This window comes from Lathyrus oleraceus, chromosome 5 (genome assembly GCF_024323335.1).
Source record: "Lathyrus oleraceus cultivar Zhongwan6 chromosome 5, CAAS_Psat_ZW6_1.0, whole genome shotgun sequence".
NCBI classification, from domain to species: domain Eukaryota; kingdom Viridiplantae; phylum Streptophyta; class Magnoliopsida; order Fabales; family Fabaceae; genus Lathyrus; species Lathyrus oleraceus.
Genome location: NC_066583.1, coordinates 194,222,742 through 194,247,513, shown reverse-complemented (window position 1 = coordinate 194,247,513; position 24,772 = coordinate 194,222,742). Strand labels below are relative to the sequence as shown.

General features: G+C 34.1%; 1 protein-coding gene and 1 pseudogene across 3 annotated transcripts; both read left to right on the top strand.

Moving 5' to 3' along the window:
• On the top strand, positions 1-18,844 carry LOC127082724 (2-oxoisovalerate dehydrogenase subunit alpha 2, mitochondrial). Of its 3 annotated transcripts, XM_051022956.1 has the most exons (10): positions 169-313; positions 9,853-9,986; positions 16,899-17,036; positions 17,146-17,328; positions 17,421-17,578; positions 17,684-17,783; positions 17,881-17,992; positions 18,087-18,226; positions 18,311-18,496; positions 18,590-18,844. In XM_051022956.1, the coding sequence occupies exons 3-10, from the start codon at positions 16,941-16,943 to the stop codon at positions 18,755-18,757; spliced, it is 1,143 nt and encodes a 380-aa protein (XP_050878913.1). In that variant the 5' UTR covers positions 169-313; positions 9,853-9,986; positions 16,899-16,940; the 3' UTR covers positions 18,758-18,844. The 3 variants fall into 3 exon arrangements, with proteins under 3 accessions (XP_050878911.1, XP_050878913.1, XP_050878912.1); XM_051022954.1 differs by lacking the exon at positions 9,853-9,986 and having other exon boundaries at positions 1-313; XM_051022955.1 differs by lacking the exon at positions 169-313 and having other exon boundaries at positions 9,378-9,986.
• A 376-nt stretch (positions 18,845-19,220) lies between these two features.
• LOC127082723 (proline-rich receptor-like protein kinase PERK14) lies at positions 19,221-22,755 on the top strand (annotated as a pseudogene).
• Positions 22,756-24,772: the final 2,017 nt, after the last annotated feature.

The following is a 24,772-nucleotide window of genomic DNA, read 5'->3' as shown; positions in this document are numbered from 1 at the left end:
ATTCCACTTCTTGCACGTGTATCATCATAATCATTATCATTATCATTCATTAGCCTCTTCATTTCGCTGTGAATATTCATTCATTGTTTACTCATTCATGGCAACCTTGTTATTTAGAAACTCTAGGGCTTTCTTACTACTTCATAATCACCAACATCTTCAAAATAAGCTACCCTTCTTGTTAGGAATAAGATCACCATCACCGCCCTGCTCCAATTCTCATTTCTTACCATCATTTCTTCTATCATCATTGCGTTATGAATCTACCAAAGCTCAACCACAATTGGAGGATTTACAGCACCATCATCATCAGGTACCTCTACTACATTTTCATTCTTTTAGTTCAGACACAAAATTACAAACATTTGATTCAAGATTTGCCTCGAAATGTCTTATTTGTGTACGATCTTTTATGCGATTCAATTCTTTGATAACTTATTGACGGATAAGTGTATGATAATTATCTTCTTTATCGAACAAAACTAAAACAGTGTGATAACCGCAGTTACCGTCTTCGATATGCATAAAAACATTAAAAAAACGGTGTGCTACGACGTAATTTTCATGACACAAACGTGAAAATCATGTCACAAAATAACATTAGCGTCAGTAATTTTTATGAGGTAGTAGCAGTTGTGCAACTTTTTTGCCATGTAAAAATCACGTTATAAAATTGCGTCGTGAAATTCACCGTCACAACATTTACCACGTGATTTTCACATTAAAAAATCCCGCTGCATTTATGCATCTTTAATGCTCCATGTCACGTTTGCAGGTCATAATTACATTTTTGCCACGTGAATTTAACATCACTAACATATTTGCAACGTGTTTTTCACTCATTTAAAAAATTATTTATGATGAGCAACTTCTACCGTATAAATCATTTTTTTTTATTTATAAAAATATTTATTAATTTATTAATTACGAAATTTAATAATAATAATTTATAAATTTATTTATTACTAATTAATATTTTTTATATATATATATATATATATATATATATATATATATATATATATATTTGAAAAAAATAATATATAATTGTCAAAATACCTCCATGAAACAACAAATTATATTTTATAGATCAACTTCTTCTCTTGATAACCTAAATTAAAAACAAAAAATAAAATAAACATTAATAACAAAATAAAATTTATAATAGAAAATCAAATAAAAATAATAATATCAGTATATAATTTTTTTATCTTGTTGAGTTGGAAGAGAGAGAAGATGGGAAAATTGAGGTTGGATGAATAAGGATGAAGGTGAAAAAATGTGTAAAATATTGAGAGTCATTGGATTTAATGAGTGGAAGAGTCGAAGAGAGAAAATAAAGAAAATGTTTCAGCATGTGTGCGTGGAGACCAAAACTAGAATATATATAAACCATTATGCATCGCGGAAATCATGTCACAACTCAGTGACGTAAAAATCATATGACAAACAAAAAGTAATCGTTGCTTTGAGACATGATTTTAACGTCGTGTTGACTAGTCACATTTTCCTGACCGACCCATCAATTTGTTCAAAAAAGATTTCGACGTGTTACTGAAAATTCTGAAAAGTGTGTTGCGATGTGATTTTCACCTCACAATTTTTAAAAAGAAAAATTCAAATCTTCCTCATGTGAAATCTTCGACACTTTTTTTTTTATATTTTAAAATATATGTTACGACGTGTTTAACACGACACAACATTTTTTTATAAAATTTATAAATATCCCACCATCTGAAATATTATTTAATTATTAAAAAGTGTTTGTGACGTGAAATTCACGTCGCAACAACCTTATTTTACCACGTGAGTTCTACGTCACATTATTATGAAGCTATGCAACATAATTCTTGTATTAAAACTTATATCTCTTAAATATATTTGATTTTTGGTAAAAGTGATAAATGAGATGGTTTGCTAATACGAGTATTTTTTATGACACTTTTTTTAGATTTTGAATTTGAAGAATTCGAAAAAAGTGTGTCAACATATTACCGCATATCGTTGAATTATCACTCAATAGTGGTTTCACATTCTCAGAAACACCCTTGGATTTTATCGGTTGCGAGAGTCGTTTCAAATTCGTGGTTTCTAAATAGGCAATCTTCCTTAGTTTCTTTTTGATGTGGAGTTTCATGTTGTCATCGAATTTTAAAAAAAAAATCTTGAATCAATTCTCATTTAGGAAAGATAGATATATTCTATTTATCCTCCTTCATCACACCATCATCATCAAATCAAAGTCTTCTCCAGTGGGTGTAAACCTCATCAATTCGAATTGGGCTATCAAGTTTCACATTTTTTGAAATTAAACAAGCACATGAATGACTGCACGTCTTCCTAAGTGTACAACCACACATTGAGTTATCTAAACCTCTCGTTTGTTTTCGTGATAAATAAAATCTAATCCCGCTCGAGATATATTGTCTACCAACTGCAAATAACGTTTGTTGTATATGTATTTGTGTTTTTTGTAATGTTGTGACCAAATGATGTTTTTTTCATCTCATTATGTTGATTTTTGATCATATGGTTCATGGAGTCTCAATCTCTACATAAATCATTTTTACTATTTCCCAACAAATTCTTCAATGTAGAATGGGTAGATTCAACTCTGTTAGTTGTTTTATTTCCAAAGTGTTTAACCTGATCGGTCAAATCACAAACAATCCTCTCCTTCACGTGATCTAAAATTATACTTTATGTTGAGATATTAGATATAATCCAAGTTGAGTTGTGTGGTCCAAACGCAGAGCTAGTTAGGGTTTAGGGTTTGTTACTTAGTTTGTTATTTTACTTAGTAGTCAAGTCACTTATTTATATATAAATAGACACTTTCTAATTCAGTTTCATTATTCAATTCAATAATACAATCCTTATTTCCTTATTCTCTCTTTTTCTCCTCAATGAAAGTGCCTCAAGCACTAACAAATTGGTATATAGAGCTCCAGTTAGATTCTTGATCGTGCTTTCAAGAATCACACATCAGAGACCGTGTTTTTGGGATCGTGGGTTGTTGTTGATCAATCGCTACAAAGATGAATGGTAACAAAGATTTACCAAACTCCCTTCCAGCTTTTGACGACAAGAATTGGCTTCGATGGAGAAAATATATGCAATCTCTATTTGTCTTTCATGAAACCCTAGAAGTTATTATTAATGGTGCTCCTGCGGTTGGTGAAGATGCAACCGATATATAGAGAGAACCACTCAAAAGGATGCAAAGAAGAAGGATTATAAGGCATCGTTTTACATCTAATCAGTGGTTGATGTGGCTAGTTTCAGTATAATTGCTCATGCGGAATCAACGAAGGAGGAATGAGATATTCTTATCAAGTACTACGAAGGAGGCGAGAAAATCAAGGTTGTCAAGTTGCCAACTTTGTGACGACAATAAGAATTATTATCGATGGGAGAAGACGAAAAGATTGCATGCTATGTGTCGAAGGTGCAGAAACTCGTCCATCTCATGAAGGGTTGTGGTGAAAGCCTAACTGATAAGATGATATTTGAGAAGGTAATGCATATGTTGACCTCTCAATTTGATCACGTTATCGTAGTTATTCAAGAATCCAACAATCTTGCAAGCCTAAAACTGGAAGATTTGGTTGGTTCGTTAGAGGCGCATGAGATTAGGATTGTCGAAAGGAAATGAGTTCAAGACTTGATACAAGCACTACATGCTCAGTCATGGAAGAAGAATGGTGGTTCCAACAAATTCAAAGTCAAAATCGACAAGACTCAGGGCAAGAAGTCTTGGTCAAATTGTCACAAGAATAAGGTCAATGATAGAGCTTCTGAATCCTCTAAAAGAGGAGAAGGAAATTCCTATCATAAAGAGAAAGAAGAGAAAAAAGGTGTGCAGTGCTATAACTGTGAAAAATGGGGTCACTTAGCCAAGCATTGTTGGTACAGGAAAGGCAAGGGGTCAAAAAAATAAAAGGACGAAGGAGCGAACCTTGCACGTCAAGATTAAGATGATATGGTGGTTATGGCTGCAGTTGCAGATGACTATGTCGAATCCAAGATCTAGTTCCTCGACTCAGGCTGCTCGAATTACATGACTAGTCAAAAAGTATGGTTAGTAGATTTCGACGAGTCGAAGAAGAGCAAGGTCAAATTTGCTGATAATAGCTCGTTGCAAGCTGAAGGTACTGGCAACATAGTTATTTAAAGGATTAACGGATCGAAATCCTTGATCAAAGATGTACTCTATATCCCTAGAATGAAGTGAAATCTGCTAAGTGTTGGACAACTGGTCGAAAAAAGGGTTCTCAGTGTTATGAAAGATGGAGCCTTAGAACTTTTTGAAATCCATAATAACTTGGTCTTGAAATCTCCTCTGTCGAAGAATAGAACATTTAAGACCATGATCAGTCCGACTAAGTTACAATGTCTGAAAACAGTTGTTGACCACAAAAATAGTTGGTTGTGACATATGAGGTATGGCCATCTAAATTTTAGGTCGCTCAATCAACTGATCACTCAAGATATAGTAACTAGTATACCAAGTCTTGAGATGCTCGACAAACTCTGCAAAGGTTGTCTAGTCGAAAAGCAGTCCAGGAAGTCTTTCATTTCGACTATGCCAATGAGATCCTCTTGCATACTTGAAGTTGTACATTCAGACGTATGTGGTCCTTTTGAGAAGCATACCATTGGTGGAAATGGGTATTTTGTTTTGTTTGACAATGAGTTTAGTCGAAAGTTGTGGACCTATGTGATCAAGAAAAAGGACAAAGTATTCGAAATCTTTAAGAGATTCAAGATACTTGTCGAAAAGTAGATTGAAAAGAAGATTAAGGTGTTGCGAATAGATGAAGGTAGTAAATACACATCCAAGATAGTTGAAGCATTCTTTGCAGAACATGGTGTTAATCATGAGGTAACTACTACTTCTACTCCTCAACATAATGGAATAACAGAAAGAATAAACATGACCATATTAGATATGGAGAGATGCATACTAAAGTAGAAGAATTTGCCAAAGTCTCTATGGGGTGAAGCTGTTTCGGCTGTTGTTTATATACTAAACATGTGCCCAACCAAAAAGTTGAAGAACAAGGTTCCTGAAGAAGTATGGAGTGACAAATGGCCATCATTGAGTCATCTAAAGGTGTTTGGCTCTAAGTTTTACAAGCATGTTCCTGATGCAAGAAAAAGGAAGCTTAATGACAAGAGTGAACTTATGATTCTGGTAGGATATCATAAGACTGGAGCATACAGGCTGTTCAATCCAATTAATCATAATATTATGATTAAGTCAAGATATTGTGATTGATAAAATTTCTTCCTCGGATTGGAATTCTAGTAATGCAATTGACAAGTCATTGATGAGCTATGATTTCAACAAAGCAAGTAATGATGTCGAAGTCGAAGATATTTTCCATATTTCAGTTGAAGTCGAAGTTGTTGCTGACATACCCGACACATTCAAAGTCGGAGAGGTTATGGCTAGCGTAAGTCAGAGACCTTAAAGAACTAGAGCTCGTCCAGCGAGACTTTAAGACTATGAAGTGGTTGGTGATGATGAAGTCACAACAGATGGATAACTAGTTCATTTTGCTTTACTTACAGGTGTTGAACCAATCAACTATAACAAGGCTTTAAATAATATAAAGTGGAAGTTTACTATGATCGAAAAGTTATAAGCAATCGAAAGAAACAATATATGGGAGTTGGTCGAATTTCCAGCCAATACAAAAGCTATTAAAGTGAAGTGGGTGTTCAAGTTGAAGCACAATGTTGATGGATCGATAGAAAGATATAAGGAGAGATTGGTAGCTCAAAGATTTCTTCAGTGAGCAGCACTCGACTACTCTAAAGTCTTTTCTCCTGTTGCAAGATTAGAAATTGTTCCACCAGTGATAACCTTGACATGTAAGCAAGGTTGATCGACATTTCACTTAGATGTGAAATCGACATTTTTGAATGGACTTTTAGATGAATAAAGGAAAGTATACAAGTTGCATAAAATGCTTTATGGTCTAAAGCAGGAACCTATGACATGGAACAAGAAGATCGACTCATACTTGGTCGAATTGGAATTAGTCAAATGCAAATCTGAGTAACTGGAAATAGCTTGAAGAACTTGTCAAATTTCAAAGAGTTGATGAAGAAGGAATTTGAAATGTTGGATTTCGAAAAGTTTTCATACTTCCTAGGCATGTAATTTCAAATGTCGAAGCAAGGTATGGTTCTACATCAAAGAAAGTATGTCAAGGAGATACTCAAGAGATTCAAGATGAATGATTCAACTCCTACATCTTCGCCTATCAACCAAATTTGAAGTTGGAGAAGCATGGAGAGGAAGACAAATTCGATGCAACTTTGTTCAAACAAATTATCGGATCTATGAGGTATGGGTGCAATGGTATACCTGATATATGTTTCTCAATCGGATTAGTGAGCAGATATATGAGTGAACCAAGGGTGTCACACAAGAAGGCTGCAAGAAGAATCATGAGATACTTAAAAGGACAGATAAACTATGAAATTTTATTTCGATGAGACTCTGAAAGCAAAAAAGATATAGTTACTTGTTATTTAGATGCTGATTAGTGTGAAGATAAGGAAGATCGAAGAAGAACTACTGGACATTTCTTTCAAGTATTTGGTGCCCTAATCTCATGGTGCTTGAGAAAAAGCAACCTGTTATGGCATTGTCATCGTGTGAGACTGAATATATAGTAGGATCATATGCTACATGTCAAGCAATTTGGGTCAAATCTGTGCTGGAAGAGATCGAGATCGAAGTGAAGAAACCTCTGGTACTTCAAATTGACAACAAGTCAGCCATAAATCTTGTGAAGAATCCAATTTGGCATGGAAGAAGTAAGCACATAAAAACTAGATTTCACTTCTTAAGGGAGAATATGAATCACCACCTATGTGATTGCTTTGGTTTGAAGATTGTCTTTGATTTGGTGAACTACCTTCTTGTTGGTTTTCTCTACCAGTCGAATTGTTGTAACTTCCTCTACTTTTGTTACCATTCCATCTTCATTTGTCTTTTTTTCTTTTACTAAATACGTCTGCAAAGCTATATCACTTTTTGCCTTGCTTGCGGATTTTTCGGTCATTGTTTGTTCATGAGATTCAAGCGTCCGTTGAAGCTCTTCTTTTGTCATGCTTGACAAATCCTTCGATTCTTTTATGGCTACTACCACATGATCAAATTTTAGAGCCAATGACCTCACGATCTTTGTAACTACTGATTTTGATGTCAACACTTCTCCACATATCTTGATTTGATTCACCAATATCGTTACTCTGGTGAAGAAATCAACGATGTTTTCACTTTCTTCCATCTGAAGCAATTCATACGTTCTTTCATGAGTTTGTAATCTCACCTCTTTCACCTTCTCAACACCTCCAAATGATTTATCCAGGATATCCCATGCTTCCTTTGCTGAGTCTACATCAACAACTTTCTCAAAGTTGTTTGAATTAACACATTGATGGATTACAAAGATAACTTTATAATCTTTCTTCTTCAAATCTTTGTGTGTGTCCTTTTGTTCATCCGTAACATTCTCTCCATTTCGTGTTACTCCATTCCTCAAAAGATCCCAAAGATCTTGATAACAGAAAATAACTTTCACCTGCTTACACCAATTCTCATAATTCTTATCATTCAAGATTGGAAGATTCGTTGGAAAATGCTCGTTCGGATGAGAAGTCATTGCGCCATGCCTCCCAAGAATCACAACCAGTGCTCTAGATACCAGATGTTGGAATCAAACCCAATCTTAGAGATAATCCGAATCAATCTTAATTGAACGAGAATAAATATTTATGATTGGTTGTTCTTCTCGTTCCTCACTCTTCACTCGAGTGATTCAATCACTTTTTAGTTACAATTATTTGAAAAGAAAAGAAATTCATGAAAATGTAATGGAGAAGGAAAGAGAAATTAGATTTTTAGGAGAAAGAGGAAGAAGATGAGTTAAATTATGTAGAGTTTCTCTCTATATTTTATTCTCACTTACTTTCTTTTTTCTCTAACAACTAGTTACACACCAAGTATCTCTAACTAACTAACAAAACAAAATAAATGATAAGTTTAACTTTATCGAGGTTAACTTCTTCGACAATTATCGAAAATATTCGACTTCGACTATGTCGAATCTTACAGGCATGTTTAACACAAATAATTAAATATTTAACATTATAAACTGGATCAATCATTAAAATCGATGAGAATATTGGATCACTGGTTCATTGATCGAAGCACGTGGCTAAACTGGATTAAACCGGACAACTCGGTTGAACAAACTGATCTCCATAATAAAACTATATAATTATTATATCGATTGAACCAGATGACTCAATCTTTAAAAAAATCACATCTACAAAATTTCAAAATTTCATAATTTTACAGGGTTATTATTTACATTCAAATTCTAAACATAGTCATCACACACAACAAAACATAAATTCAAATAAATTTTGAAAAAAAAATCTAATTATAACATAAGCTGAATATCAAAATAACTGATTGTGTCTAATAAATTTAATTAAAAAGAGAGAAAATTGTTCCAAATAAATTTTTAACTGAAGTCAATTTATATTTTAATTTTAATTTTTATTTATTTTATAAAAAATGGCGTCGTTTTGTGTGAGAAAAAAAACAAACATTTAAGTCGTCGATTTTTCAAAACCACCAGATCTCCGATTTTTATCGATTTTCCCCAGTTTTGACTGATTCTCGATGATCTAATAGTCTACACGATCCAACAATCAAACCAGACTAATAACCCTTGTGATTTTCAATTCATTCCATTCAATAAGCCGATTTAGTACGATTTTTAAAATAACGTATAAAATTTCAATTTTTGTCCATTATTCATACTACTCCCTCCGTCCCAAATTATAAGAAGTTTTGCACCTTTTAATTGAATTAAGAAATATAATGATGGTTGTATAGAAAAGACAAATTATGCATAATTTTATAATATTATTCTTTATTTATTATAGATAAAAGAAAATTTTAAATAATTATAACAAAAAATAATAATAAATGATAAAAAATATATTGGAAAAAAATCATTAATATTATAAAATAATTTATAATTTAGAATAAATATTTTTGATAAAATAAGTTACTAATTTAAGATAGAGCAAATAGTAAGTGGTAGGTACGGGTGACAAACGGGCATGTCCGTCCCGTTTAGGCCCGCCCCGCAAAAGCCCGCAAAAAAACGGGACGAGGCGGGACGGTCATAGTTGAGGACGTGAGCCTACAACTTAGGCCCGTCCCGCAAAAAAGTGAGGACGTAGCGGGGAAAGTCCGCAAATACTGCATTGTTTAAGCTTAAAAATGTAAAAATTTATATAAATGTACGTATCCGCAAAAGACCACGTAAAAACGGGACGAGACGAGGTGAATACATTAAAGAATGAGAGCTTAAATCTTTGATCCGCCCCCACGTTAAAGTACGTAGAAAACGGGAATGTCCAATATATCAAACACATTTTCCCACCCCTAATGATAGGTAAAGAAAAAAAAAAGCGAGTACACCTGAGTTGAAAGACAATGACATGGTCCTACCATGGCATGAGATTGAGAAGATAATAACGCACCCCTATAAAAGGTTACCTATAAACTCACGACACACCTCCACGTATTCTTTTGTCATCCCGTAGATAATAATGGCAACTATTTATTTCACTTTATCATTTTCCAATCCCATTTCCCTCCCATCATCGTTATCATTATCTTTCATTTTTCCCATTATATAGCTTTCTTCATTTCCTCCTCTCAATATTCATTCATGGCAACCTTGTTATTTACAAGGTCTAGGACCTTATTACGACTTCATAATCACCTACTCTTCTTGTTACCAATAGGTTCACGATCACCGCCATTCCTTAACCATTGCTCCAATTCTCATTTCTTACCATCATTTCTTCTATCATCATTGCGTTATGAATCTACCAAAGCTCACCCACAATTGGAGGATTTGCAGCACCATCATCATCAGGTACCTCTACTATATTTTCATTCTTTTGCCTCAAACACAAAATTACATTCATGCATGGTTTTAAATTGCGGTATCATCGGCCGACATCCGACGGCATTAAGACAATTCCATACTTGTTTCTTTAAGCCTTTTTTATCATAATCACATAATTTCATAACCTCATAACTCAAAATTTATATATGATGTAATCTAATGAAAAATCTTAATATTAAATATTTTCTCTTAATCAAAAATCTAGTTGCAATAATCCCAATTTTCTCCAACCATAATTTAAAACTGTGTTTTAAATAACAATTCATAAAAACTTTTATAATTTTGATCAAATCAAGTGTTACAAATCATGTCCATCGTGGTGATAAAAATTAAGCGTAATTCATATTTTATCATATTACGCTTTTTAGTATTGTTTTGTCTCGCACGATTTTAGGGCGAAGGCTTTTAAAACCTTCATTTGAAGCTAAATATGATCTATCTTAAGCAGTTAAGCTATCATTGCAAATACTATTAATTTTAGTTAGATAGATAGATTGAAATCAATAGACTAAAGAGAAAAACAAAACGAAGAAAATGATACATATCACATGTGTTATGTTTTGGACGCACGTAAAATATCATCACCTCCATATTTTAAAAAATATATAAATTAAAACTATGAGTTTAATATTTTTAAGTATTTATTTAATACTACTTTATATCCATCTCTCTTCGTGATACACGCACTTATTGTATTTATAAAGTACTTAGAATTAATTAAAATCACGTGGAGGTGTTAAATATTTCTATACACGATAATTTTTTAGTATAATCCCTCTTATCCTTCTTTTTGGAATTTCTAAAAGAAGCCATCGTTTTAGACAAAAATGGATTTTGTTTAGATATAGGATTTGTTCTAATCCTTTACAACGCATCATTCATCATTGTATATATTCAATAGTTCTCGACAGGTACCTACCAAAACACTTTCTATCTGTAGCAAATATTTTATAATAATAGTGTATTATGAGTTTTTCAAAATTTACAAACTCTTAAGTTTATTTTTTATTAAAGTTTAATTATTATTACATTAGTTAATAGTTTAATATTATACTTTTTAAAATAAACGTGAATAAGTGAAACATAATTATATATTTTAGATAAATAAATGTGAACTGCAACAGAAATTCCTGAAACTACATGACTAAATTAATGAAAAAAATATTATAGTTTGTAAAATAATTTATTTATATTTTTATCTGTATATACTTTTAGTTTTAAAAATAGTTTTCGTAAAATGTTTATAGAAATTTTTATAAAATATTTTTAGTTTTTAAACAAATGTGAACTGCAACAGAAATTTCTGAAACTACTAGACTAAATTAATGAAATATTGTAGTTTGTAAAATAATTTATTTTTATTTTTATCTGTATATATTTTTAGTTTTTAAAATAGTTTTCATAAAATGTTTATAGAGACTGCATCTAAATAATAATTTTATTAGAGGGATTAAACTTAAAAGTTTTTAATTATATAACTTAAAAGCTTTTAATTTTATATGGGTCTAAATATATTTAATCCAATATTTTTATTTTTAAATAATATAAAATAATTAGTTAATTTAATTGGATGGGTGGAGTATTTCAACTAGTGTATTCAATTAGTGTACGTGATTTCTCTGATAAAGTATTAATGAAAATAAGTTATTTTAAAAAGTTAGATAATTTAGATGAGATATCAAAATTAATTCAAAAATATTATTTTCCAAAATTTTACTATAACTTGAATTATTAATATTTGAAAAAAATTAATATTGTGAAAAACGATACCAGAATAATAAAGTATAATCGATTTTTTGATCGGCAAAAAATCCACAAAGATAGTTGGTTATAAACTGTTATTCTTTACTTTCTCTTTGAAACAAGATTACAAGTGTTACAGAATAAGAAATAATCTCTCTCACCCTAATTAAGATTTAGTTATGTAAGATGAGAGAGTAGTATGCTATTTATAAAAAAACTATCACACTAAACTAATGAGCTTTTACACACATACCCATTACAGAAGCTAATTTAAAGAACAAACTAACTTAAACAATTGTGCATAACAAACAGACTCAATTCGACATGCTAGCAATCTTAACATATTTCAACTACAATATGTGAACAAACTTCGACGACATGCTAAGATCGTGTAGAATTGTCGAACCAAGAAACTACCCTTCGACCATACTAGAATTCGATCAAATATCTCACAAATCTTCACCTTGGAACAAACTCTATAACATAAAGAGAATAAACTAGCTTTCTTCATGCAACTTTATCAACTGCATACAATGAAAGAACTTGTAACTTGGAAATGTCTTAGTGATCATATCAGCAATATTGCAATCTGTCGAAACCTTTAACACTTGGACTTCTCCATGCTCGATTACCCCTCTGACGAAATGCAGCCTCACATCGACGTGCTTGGTTCGCTCATGATAGACTGAATTCTTCGACAGGTGTATAGCACTTTGACTATCACATATAATAGTGATAACTCAACCTTGGAGTTTCAGCTCCTTAGCAAAACCTTCAAGCCACAATGCTTCTTTCACAACTTCAGTAAGGGCGACATATTCCGCTTCAGTGTTGATAAGGCAACAACCTTCAGAAGTGTTGCTTTCCAACTGATTGTTGTGCCGAACATAGTGAACATATATCCAAAAATAAATTTTCGGGAATCCATATAACCGACATAATCAGAGTCGACATACCCTTCGATTTCTGCTTTATTATTTTCACCACATGCTCCACCATAAATCATGATTCTGTTCAGAGACCCATTTATGTACCTTAGAATCCACTCAGTGAGCCTTTCCAGGATTCTTCATGTACCTGCTTACAAGACTTACTGCATATGATATGTCGAGTATAGTACAAACCATAACATACATCAAAGAACATACTATGTTAGCATATGGGATGCTATTCATATAAGCTCTTTCGAACTCAGTACTGGGACACTGATTTGTACTCAACTTGAATTGAGGGTTTGTCGGAGTCACAAGAGGCTTTGAATTCGACATGCCAAACTTGTTGAGAATCTTCCGTAGGTATGTCTCTTGAGATAAGCATAATTTCGACTGCTTTGTGTCTCTTCGGATGTCAATTCCAAGAATCCTAGATGCAACTCTCAGATCCTTCATATCGAACTTCTTTTCGAGGTCAACCTTCACCTTCATTACATCCTAGAAATTGTTGCTTGCTATGAGAATATCATCCACATAAAGCAACAAAATAACAAATGAATTTTCATGTCGAAATCTGAAGTAAACACAGTGGTCGAACTGACTTCTAATGAAACCTATGTGTGTCATGAACTTATCGAATCTCTTATTCCATTGTCGAGGAGATTGTTTCAGTACATATAAGGATCTATTCAACTTGTACACATAATCTTCCTTTCCCTTTTCTGCATATCCTTCAAGTTTCCTCATTAGAATTGTTTCATCTAGATCTCCATACAAGAAAGTAGCCTTCACATCCGTTTTTTTCAGTTCTAGGTCGAACTGTGCCACAATGATAAGTAACATTCGAATGGACTTGTGTTTCACAATAAGAGAGAACACATCATTGAAGTTGACACCTTTTTTCTGAGTGAAGCCCCTTGCGACCAATCTTGCCTTGTATCTCTTCGACGTCACTCCTTTGATTCCTTCATTAACCTTGAAAAATCCACTTACAGCTGGCTAACCTGGCTCAAGCAGGTTTCTTGATCAATTCCCAAGTGTGGTTATCATGAAGAGACTTCATCTCATCATCCATGGTCTTTAGTCATTCGGTCATATTTCGACTCCTCATAACTTCATTATAGTCTCTAGGTTCTTCATCTAAAACCTCACTTGCAGAGATTAAGGCATAAACTATGAGATCGGCATATCCAAGTCTTTGAGGTGGCTTGATGACTCTTCTCGGCCTATCTCTTGCCAATAGGTAGTCGTTGACAGTTTTCTCAACTTCCTCAGTTTTTCAGCATCTTGTGCTTCTTCTTCGACTTGATCTAGGATATGCAATTCAACATTGACATGCTCCACCTCAACATGAATCTCTTCATGTTCCAGTTCTTCTTCAAATATCTATGCACTTCGACTAACGTCATCAATTTTCTTGAAAGTCATCCTAGCTTCATTAAAAATTACATCTCGACTAGTGGTACACCTCATGTGATCTGACTCTAGGCACCATAGCCTATAGGCTTTGACTTCTTCAGGGTATCCCAAGAACATGCATCTCAGAGCTCTAGGTTCGACATTGTCTGGCCTAATGTGAGCATAAGCTATACAATCAAATACTCTAAATTTTTCGAGATCTGGTGGGTGTCCCAACCAAATTTCTTTAGGTGTTTTCATATCTAACGCATTCGAATGACATCTGTTTATCATATATGTTGCTGTCGAAACAACCTCTACCCAAAACACCTTCTTTAACCCAACACTAGTGAACATGCATCTAACTTTTTCCAAAATGGTTTGATTAAACCTTTCAGCCAAACCATTTTATTGGGGAGTACCTGTAGTAGTTTTGTGCCTTGAAATACCAGAGGTTGCACAAAAACTATCGAACACCTCATTGCAAAATTCACGTCCATTGTCTGTTCTCAACCTCTTGACCTTTCTTCCCGTCTAATTTTCGACCAGAGTCTTCCAACTTTTGAAGTTCCCAAAAGTTTTATCTTTAGTCTTCTGGATGAATACCCATAACTTTCTGGAATAATTATCAACTCTAGATAGAAAATACCTTGCTCCTGAATGTGATGGACACCTTGTAGGCCCTCAAAGATCAGCATGGATGTAATCAAGGGATCCATGTGTTCTTTGTTTGCCTTTATTGAACTTCACTCTACAAGATTTTCCAAGTGCACAGGGTTCACAAAACTTAAGTTTTTCGACTTTGTCTCCACCAAGTAGATTTTGTTTCCCCAATTCGACCAGACCCCTTTCATTGACATGACCCAATCTCATGTGCCAAATTTCTGTCTTCAACAGAGGTTTCGTGGATGCAATATCTGCAGAACCACCGACAACTTCAGCCTCAAGGGTGTACAAGCATTGTTTCTTCACGCCTCTTAAGATTTCCTTCGACCCCTTCATGACTTTTAGAATACTTTTCTTTCCTTGAAAAATATATCCTTTCTTATCAAATTCTCTAAGAGGAATCAAATTTCTCTTTAAATTAGGTACATACCTGACTTTAGTCAACAACCTTATTGACTTATCATGGAGATTGAATCTCACAGATCCAACACCTGCAATCTTGCAAGCTTTATTGTTTCCAAGCAATACATATCCATCACCTTGATCACATAGTTCTTTGAGCAAGTCTTTGTTTGGAGTCATGTGCCAAGTGCAACCTGAATCCATAATTTACTCTTTACTTGAGTCGCCGCTTGAAACCACAAGAACATCAGATGAGTGGAAATCATCTTTAACAATGGTTGTGTTTACATTATCCTTACCTTCATGATCTTTCAGGCGTTTAGTGCACACTTTTCTTGTATGACCCTCCTTCTTACAGTGATAACATCGAATACCAGATGCATCACCACTATAAGACTTATGCTGACTTTTATCCTTCTTCTTATCAAACTTGCCATCTCTCTTTGTGAATTTCGCCTTAACCGACATGCCATCACCAGTCGAAGATGGCTTGTGCTCATTTCGTTCGTTCAAATCCTTAGAATACAAGGTTGATTGAACTTCTTGAAAGGTCAAAGATTCTCTTCCATACAAAAGAGTTTCTTTGAAGTGAGCATGTGATATGGGCAAAGCACACAACAACAACAACACTTGATCTTCAATCTCGATCTTGAAATCGATATTTTCAAGATCAAGAATCAGCTTGTTGAACATATCCAACTGCTCATCCAAAACATTGTCTTCACCCATCTTGAATGAATACAGAGCTTGCTTTAGGTAGAGGTGATTGACCAACGAATTGGTCATGTACAAACTTTCGAGTTTCACCCATCACCCCGGCGCCGTCGTCTCCTTCGAAACCTGTCGAAGAACCTTATCACCAAGGCTCAATAAGATGGCGCTGTGGGCTTTCTCTACCATTTTTTTCTTTGTCCGTTAACACATCGTTCATGACTTCGTCTCCCTTCAACGCTTCTAAACAACCCTCCTGAACCAGTAGGGCTTTCATCTTCAAGCACCACATACCGAAATTATTCACTCCGATGAACTTTTCAATCTCATACTTTGTTTACGACATCTTCTCCACGCTCACCGCACCAATTTGTTATGAAAAACGATACCGGAATAACAAAGTAAAATCGATTTCTTGATCGACAAGAAATCCACAAGGGTAGAAAAAAGGGAAGTAAGAAGAATACAACAAGTTGGTTATAAAGTGCTATTCTTTACTTTCTCTTTGAAACAAGATTACAAGTGTTACAGAATAGCAAATAACCTCTCTCGCCCTAATTAAGATTTGCGTTATGCAATGATGAGAGACTAGTATGCTATTTCTAAGAAAACTAGCACCCTAAACTAATTGACTTTTACACACAGATCCATTACACAAGATAACTTAGAGAACAAGCTAACTTAAACAATTGCAAATAACAAACAGGTCCAATTCGACATGCTAACAATCCTAGCCTATTTCGACTACATCATGTGAATAGACTTCGACGACATGTTAAGTCCTGTCGAATTGTCGAACCAAGAAGGTACCCTTCAACCATACTAGAGTTCGTTCCAATATCTCACAATTAAAAACCTACCATTAAAAACCTGAGGATATATTTAAAAACTAAAGAAAGATCATTTTTGAAATATAGAGGAGAAATATTGGTAATTATTTAGAAATTGAGAGAGCACTAGGCCATGCATTTTGATATTGCATTATTCATTCTCCAACATGATTTAACTATGCCTCTCATTGTGCTAGGTGATTGATTTTCCTGGAGGGAAAGTTGGATTCACTTCTGAAATGAGATTCATTTCTGATACTTCTCACATAAGGGTTCCATGTTATCGTGTCCTTGACGACGATGGCGAGCTCGTGAAACCGACCAATCAAGTTCAGGTATGTCATATCATATCATATCTATGTATCAGTATCAATGTCATGTCGTAATATGTATCCAAACTTCTTAGAATTTTGTTGAAGAAACTTATGGACCACATTTTAACAGGTTAGCAAAGAATTGGCTGTGAGAATGCATTCTGAGATGGTCACTCTTCAAACAATGGACAGCATATTCTATGAGCTGCAGAGGCAGGGAAGAATTTCCTTCTACCTCACTACATCAGGAGAAGAAGCTGTTAACATTGCATCAGCAGCTGCACTTTCTTCTCATGATGTTATCTTGCCTCAGGTTTGCTTCTTCCCCAAGGCATTGAAATTCCCTCATGATTCTTTTCAAATTCAATTCCGTTTCTTATTTCGCTATATCACATTTTCTGCTAGTACCGGGAGCCTGGAGTTCTGTTATGGCGTGGTTTCACTCTGCAACAATTTGCTCATCAATGCTTTGGAAACACAAATGATTTTGGTAAAGGAAGACAAATGCCAATACACTACGGCTCTAACAAACACAATTACTTCACAGTCTCGTCGCCTATTGCGTAAGCCATATATACCGTACTGTAATAAACATGTTAAAATAACTGCAATTGTTAATTTGTGACTTTTTTTCTGAACAAGTTCACGTTGTTTGGCAAGAAATTCAGAACACAACTTCCTCAAGCTGTAGGCGCTGCTTATTCGCTCAAAATGGACGGAAAAAGTGCTTGTGCAGTCACTTTTTGTGGGGATGGAAGTACTAGTGAGGTTAGTAATGATGAATACGAGCCAACAATCTCTCTTATGAAAGTAATTATAGAATAACACATCACTATCCTTATTTATGATATTTGAAATATTGTAGGGAGATTTTCATGCTGCTATGAACTTTGCAGCAGTAATGGAAGCACCAGTTGTTTTCATATGTCGTAACAACGGATGGGCCATCAGTACCCCTGTCGAAGAACAATTTCGAAGTACTCTATACTAATTCTTCCTACTTAAGTTGTATATTCGAACAAGCTCTATACCATTCTCAAGTCTATATGATTAACTTTGGTGTTTGGTTAGGTGATGGTATTGTGGTGAAAGGTCAAGCTTATGGCATATGGAGTATCAGAGTAGATGGAAATGATGCTCTTGCTGTTTATAGTGCAGTTCATACTGCACGCGAAATAGCTATAAAAGAACAAAGACCAGTTTTAATCGAGGTATATATGATTGATCTTCGAATTTCATTTCACGCCAAGATGAGATTATCATTATTAATCGAGTGCTGAATGAATGATGTTCAGGCTCTTACTTATAGAGTAGGGCACCACTCTACATCTGACGATTCAACTAAGTACCGATCAACCGGTGAAATTGAATACTGGAAGATGGAAAGAAATCCAGTGAACAGATTCAAAAGATGGGTTGAAAGGAACGGTTGGTGGAGCGAAAAGGATGAATTGGAGCTTCGAAGCAGTGTTAGGAAGCAAGTGAGTTCTATTTGTTTAGTTATTGAAATTTTATTTAGTCCATATATATTTATTTGGCATGATGCAGTAACATGTTGAGTTTTGATATTACAGTTAATGCATGCAATTCAAGTGGCAGAGAAAGCACAAAAACCTCCACTCGAGGACATGTTTACTGATGTTTACGACAAACTTTCATCGAACCTTGAGGAGCAAGAAAGAGACCTTAGAAAAACCATTGAGAAGCATCCCAAAGATTACCCTTCTGATGTTCCTTTGTAGATATATTTATTGTAAACTCAAACAACCATCTGTATTGTGAATTTGAATGTCAGAATGTAAAATAAAGTTGGGTGTTGTTGTATTGCATATTCTTCTGATATTATTTTATTTAGAAAAACTAGAAAGAGAGATAAGTTCACAAATCAATAGAAAATGCACATGCTGTTATGGGATGATTAGATCAATTTGGTTATGGGACCATCACCATTATCAAAGATAAGGTTTCCGAAGCTGATAAGATGGATGGCATTATGTGATTTTTTTAATACAAGTTTGAAGCAAAGAAAAAAAAACAATTTTTTAATGACACTTGTCTGACTTTTCTGATACTTGTTTGATTTTTTTAAAACTTGTCATACTAGTGTTATATAAGTGTCGGACACCGCATCACGTCTATTACTAGAGATATCCGTGCTTCATAAGTTATTGCTCATTACTACTGTCTAGTTGAAAACTATTCAAGTTTGAACTGTGACTGAAACAAATTTTAGTCGAACTCCGAATTAACCGGATCTATTTTTTCATAGAACTGGAGAGAGTATCATTTTCTGAAAACTTGTATACACTTGTTGTTTTTCTGGAACTAAAGGTGACTTTGCTTACGGCAAGACGGGGAAGGGAATATTGAATTGTTTAAAGCTGAAAAAGACAGATTGAATAGTTTAACAGTAAAATATAGAATAGAATCTAGTATATTGAAAAGCATGTGCGATCAAGCAGTGACCAAAACCTGTCTTCAAGTTACTCGTACTCTTCCCTTGATAGCATTTTCTAGGCGGCATATATATCTCACACAATTTTTGTGCCAAGAATATTCTAAGCATATTTTCTTGATGTTGTCACACTGAGAAACATGATCAGTGTTGTCACAGGGAAGATGAAACTTCTGTCATTGAATCATTGGTCCATCTTTTCATTGATCATTGCCACTGTCACTTATCATAAGCACATTATCTACTTTCCTGCATCATTCGGTTTCGTGTAAACCGTTCGACCTTTAACTTTGAACTTCATCATAGTGGTGCATAGATACATTGATTGGAAGATATATGGGCAGTCCTTCTTCTTCTTGCATCATTGTTGCTTGTGATGCCACAAGGGACCGCAATGAGCACGAGATCAAGATTGTTATCGATCATGTTCGTGCCAGGGATATCATGCTCTCTTCTGGTGACAGGTTGCTTGTGCTCTGCATCTTGCATAAGGTGTCTCATCCCAGTAAGTGTTATATAATACCATCCCATCTTGTATTTTTACTTCAACATGATATATACAAGATCATTCTCATTACATGTATCTTTTCCGTTCCTTGCTTTTTGAATTAACAGTGGGATACCAGACATTAGCATCTCCCGAGTCTTTTGCTGGCACAAACTTTCGAGCAATGGAGGAAGAAGTCAGAAAAAAAGTGCATGTTTATGCAAATGAGCTTTTATCAACTCTAGATGATTTTGAAGTCCAAGGGGTATGTATATGTTAGGTTCTAAAAAACCTTTTTACCAAATACCAATTGCATTCTGAGTTATGCAGATGAAAAGCCTTTATAATAACTCCATAACATGTTTATAATGTCTAGGTTACCATCGATATTCAAGTCACCGCAGGTTTTCCAATTAGACAGGTTATTTTTCAAGAGATTAAGAATTATAATGCATCTTGGATTGTACTTGATAGGTATGATAGTAAATCATGATTTCATTTTTTCTCAGTTTCATTGTTATTTTTGCCAAATGACTTCCAATTTGAACAGACACCTTCGGCGCGACATGAGATTCCATCTTAACAAGATACCATGTAAGGTAGCATTGGTTAAAGATGACTTGTCTGTGGATATATGGAGATCTCACAATGCACATGACACAAATATCACAGCAACAAAGCCTGTCTTTTCTTTGTCCAAGTTTGTGTCATTATCAGATTGCCATAGCATGCAAGAAATTGAGCAGTCGATTATCTCTTGCAAAAGTTATCCACATTCCTTAGCTTCTTCTGATAGCTCTGGTACTATTAAGAGCTATTCAATGCATTCATATGCCAACAGTTCATTACATTCTGGATCTTCATCAAAACATGAAAGATCAGGTTAGGATCCCTCACTAAATTTTTTAACCTTCATAGAGCATTTTATCAGGGCCGTTACTGAGGGTGTGTAAGACACGCTACCGTACAAAGCCCAAAATGTTTTATAGTTAACCATGACTAAAAAGGACCTCATAAAATATTTATAGTTAAACCATAACAAAATAGGGCCCTTATTTGTTTTTCTTCAGTTAAGATGGTAAATCTACACAGGGCCTCCGAATACTTAAGACGGTCCTGCATTTTATGTGCACTATATCTTCACAATCATTCTTTTGCAATGTTAGTTCTAAATTCTAATTGTCATCCAGGTACAACCATCAAAGGAGAATATAGACATCTCATAACATCTCAGATTGGTCAAAAGCAAAACCAATGTAGCTTTCTACCAAAATCTTCAGATGCACCAATCCTATGCACTGGCTGTGGAATAAGGACAGAGTTATCTATCAAAGAGTCAAATAGGTTTAGCTATTCTGAAATACAGCTTGCAACAAATGATTTTTCAAAGGATAACTTAATAGGTGAAGGTGGATATGGCCATGTATATAAGGGTGTGCTTAAAGACGGACAACAGATTGCTGCAAAAGTAAGGAAAGATGAAAGCACACAAGGTTTTTCTGAATTTCATTCAGAGGTTTACGTCTTGAGTTTTGCTAGACACAAGAATATAGTGATGCTGTTGGGTTACTGCTGCAAAGAAAATAAAAATATTCTTATATATGAATATATTTGTAATAAATCTCTTCATTGGCATTTATTCGGTAAGTATCTTGTGCTCCAAGCCAAAGAACTATATCTTCAATCAATCACTATAAATTTTAATTTTTTTTTTATTTTTAGAAAACAATGACGCGGTTCTTGATTGGCCTCAAAGATATGGTATTGCACTTGGACTGCAAAGGGGTTGCGTTTTTTGCACGAAGAATGCAGAGGTGGTCCTATTATACACAGGGACATGCGACCAAGCAATATACTTCTCACTCATGATTTTGTTCCCATGGTAAGAAAGTTCATATAGGTTCATGGAAAATGAAGTGATGTTTTATATATAAGTGCATTATGCATGGTGCAGCTAGGTGATTTTGGCCTTGCGAAATGGATTACAGATGGTGATCCTCTTCAAACAAAGATAATGGGCACATTAGGGTGAGAATTTATCAGTTCAAACTACTGGCCTGATTATACATCCTTAAAGAATAGCAAAAACAAACAAGTTTTAATGTTGTTATTGTTTACGTAGATACCTTGCTCCTGAGTATGCTGAAGACGGTATAGTTTCTGAAGGGACAGACGTATATTCTTATGGTGTTACTTTGTTACAATTGATATCAGGACGTCAAGTGGGGAATTTCAATAATCCAGATCAACAACAACAATCTCTTCGACAATGGGTAATATATAAATATGAATTTAATATTACACTTCGAGTGTGTAACAATTAATTTCAACAGATATTTGATCGTTTATTATACATTTAGGCCGAACCAATGATTGCGAAATTAGCTTTACAAGAACTAATCGATCCTCGTTTGGGACAATCATATGACACATATGAACTATACCTTATGGCTAAAGCAGCCAATTTCTGCATGCAAAGAAAGCCTGAGATGCGTCCATCAATGAGAGAGGTAACTAATCATCTTCATTTCATTACTTTGGCCTTAATTCTACATGAAGTGAAATTTGTATTGATTAATTAATAACTTGTTGGTTCAGGTTGTGCGGTTTCTTGAGGGAGAAAGTTACCATTTCAATACCCTAGAAGATCAACTTATACCAAACCATAACACTTGATCAAGGAGTTTTCGTCTACTCATCAATATATTAGTTGATATATTGGTTAATTTTGTCAATGCTATACCTTGTTTGTAACCATGAATAATTTTTTACCTTTACAAAAATTTTGTGGTAATTTCCCTAGCAATATTTAGTTCATAATTTTTGTGGTAATCCCATATTTTCAAGTTTTTTTTATCCTCCATTTTAAAATTCAATGTTATTGATCCCTCTATTTTATTTTTATAAGGATTTTAATCCCTCACTTTATTTTAGTGTCATTCTTATGATATGAGAATTAAATTGGTGATATGACATAACTTAAGTGGCATTAGTGAAATTCCACTTCATTTATAATTAATTTTTATTTAATAATAATAATAATAATAAATTTTTATAAATTAAAAAAACTTTAATAAATAAAAATAATTAAGAATATTCATATTAAAACTAATTTTATTTATTTTTTATTAATTAGATATATTCTGGTTTATGATTTGTTTTTTGAAAATTGCATCAAAATTGTGTTAAAATTAATTTTATTTATTTTTTATTAATCAGAAGTCACAGGGATTGATGCAATCGTTAGGTATCCCTGAGTGGAATTGAGATATCATTTCTATAGATTTTTTTGACAAATCTGTCGAAGACTTCTAAAGGAAGTGATACAATTTGGTTTAGAGTGGATATGCTGACTAAATCGGCTCATTTCATTTCAATAATGATCAGTTATCCACTATAGAAGTTAGTTAAGGTGTATATCGAGAGGATTGTCAGTTTGCCTGGTATTCATTCGAGTATTATTTCAGATAGAAATTCGAGGTTCAGGGAGAATTTGCAGGAAGTCTTGGAAACTAAGTTGTGGTTGAGTTCTACCTATCATCTACAGACAGGCGGTCAGACAGAGAGGATTGGGATAATTGCTTGTCATTGATTGAGTTTTGGAGAATATGTTACGAGCTTGCGTGTTGGAGCAAGGAGGTAACTGGGATAGTTACTTGTCATTGATTGAGTTTTGGAGAATATGTTACGAGCTTGGGTGTTGGAGCAAGGAGGTAACTGGGATAGTTACTTGTCATTGATTGAGTTTACTTACAACAACAGTTTTCATTTAAGTATTGGAATGACACTGTTTGAGGCTTTGTATGATAGTGGGTGTATGACACCTTTGCGTTGGTAAAAGTCTAGAGAAACTGTTGTGCTTGGGTAAAAAATCATCAAGCAGACTGTTGGGTTTGGGCTCCCTTCCTATGTGGAGAAAAATCCAAATATGATTAGCCCATTTATCTCACTTATTTAAGTGGAGAAGATCAATTTAGGGTTGGGAGACAGAGAGAAAACTAGGATTCAAAAGAGAAAAAAGAGGAGAGAAACTCAATCCCGTTTTTCTGCAACTAGTCTCACTAAATCGACGATCCCCGGTTCGTTAAGTGTAGGATGAAACTCAAATTTGGAGGGCAGGTTCATAACACATGTATCTAACGTTTGACTGTGTAGAATTTCAAAACAACGTCTAAGGTGAGAGTTATCTGCTTCGCACGGAAGTTGTATATTTGAGAAAAGTTTCAGCTTTTTTATTCTTATTTGTTAGCAAGTTTGCTTTGTGATTTGCGGTTGTTAGCACTAGTTTGTGAATTAATTTACGACTCTATTGTACCTTTAATTGATTATAATGGAGTTATTTCTTTGGTCTGGACGACTCGTGGTTTTTACTCTCATATTAAGCGGTTTTCTACGTTAAAAATATCGGTGTTCTTTTGTGCCTTTATTTGTTCGATTTTCCATCTTATATTTGTTTTTGATCGTCAAGGTTCCTACAAGTATAGGGAATTTTATATCCGTTGTGTATTGTTCTGTTATTGTGTCTTAATTTCTCATCAGAGTAGCATCAGAGCTCTTGGTTAAGGGCTATTTTACTTGTTTGAATAATGGATTCAAATACAAAGATGAAGGTGGTATTGTTGAATGGTTCTAATTACCATTTATGGAAGGACAAGATGAAAGGCTTACTATTTATGAAGAAATTGCATTTACCGGTTTTTAGTTCTGCAAAACTTGGATTATGTGTCCGATGAAAAATGGGAGTTTGAACATCAACAAGTTTGTGGTTTTATTCGATAATATGTAGAAGATAATATTTATAATCATATTGGTAAT

Bases quoted from the DNA above. Each gene is read 5' to 3' on its own strand.
- LOC127082724 (XM_051022954.1), top strand. From the start codon at position 98: ATGGCAACCTTGTTATTTAGAAACTCTAGGGCTTTCTTACTACTTCAT. The intron at 17,579-17,683 runs GTAAGCCATATA...CAAGAAATTCAG, and splicing joins ACAGTCTCGTCGCCTATTGC to AACACAACTTCCTCAAGCTG. The intron at 17,784-17,880 runs GTTAGTAATGAT...GAAATATTGTAG, and splicing joins GGGATGGAAGTACTAGTGAG to GGAGATTTTCATGCTGCTAT.